The 573-nt window shown below is 41.9% G+C and overlaps 1 protein-coding gene across 1 annotated transcript; it reads right to left on the bottom strand.

The window, feature by feature from the left end:
- Nucleotides 1-323: 323 nt before the first annotated feature.
- T265_16242 (hypothetical protein) lies at nucleotides 324-515 on the bottom strand (the record flags this gene model as incomplete). The annotated part of the gene is made up of 1 exon (XM_009179813.1): nucleotides 324-515. A coding segment is annotated over one exon (192 nt), but the record flags the coding sequence as incomplete, so codon positions are not given.
- Nucleotides 516-573: the final 58 nt, after the last annotated feature.

The raw sequence follows: 573 nt of genomic DNA, 5'->3' as shown, positions 1-573 counted from the left end.
CTGTAAATAAGCCAAACTGGTTCACCACAATGGGAACAAATAACTCGCCCATTCGACGATGTAAACAATAGTGATGAAAATGGACTGATGAAGAGCAAATCAAATGCGCTTCGTGCGTGTTTCGACATGGGGCGCGAAACAGTTAAGAGATACTGATCCGGTGACATTTTATGTATTTGCCGGGCTTGGGAATAAGCTCGCAACCCTTCGTTACGCGTTTGTGTGGGCGATCCCTCCATTTATGCCCACTTTCCATTTGTTTGCTAAATGTTAGTTAATATGTTTGACATGACTGGTTGTTTGAGGATGGTATGACACTTACCGGATTGGTCATTTCCGGATTTGACGTGAGCATTGGCCCGATTTTCTTGCACCTGATTAGTTAGTTGAGTTTGGACGGACTGAGAATGACCCCAGTCTGTATACTGACTTGGTAAATGTCCGTTTATTTGAACCACGAGGTAGTATACAAAACCGTCATCGTTTTCCCTCCTCAAAATATTTTTCTCCACCATGTTCAATCTGCTTGCTACAATGTACTCGAAATAATTCTAACTTCTTCAATATCTACAT

Source organism: Opisthorchis viverrini, assembly GCF_000715545.1.
Source record: "Opisthorchis viverrini unplaced genomic scaffold opera_v5_8870, whole genome shotgun sequence".
Classification (NCBI taxonomy): Eukaryota; Metazoa; Platyhelminthes; class Trematoda; order Opisthorchiida; family Opisthorchiidae; genus Opisthorchis; species Opisthorchis viverrini.
This window is presented reverse-complemented; position numbering and strand designations above follow the sequence as displayed.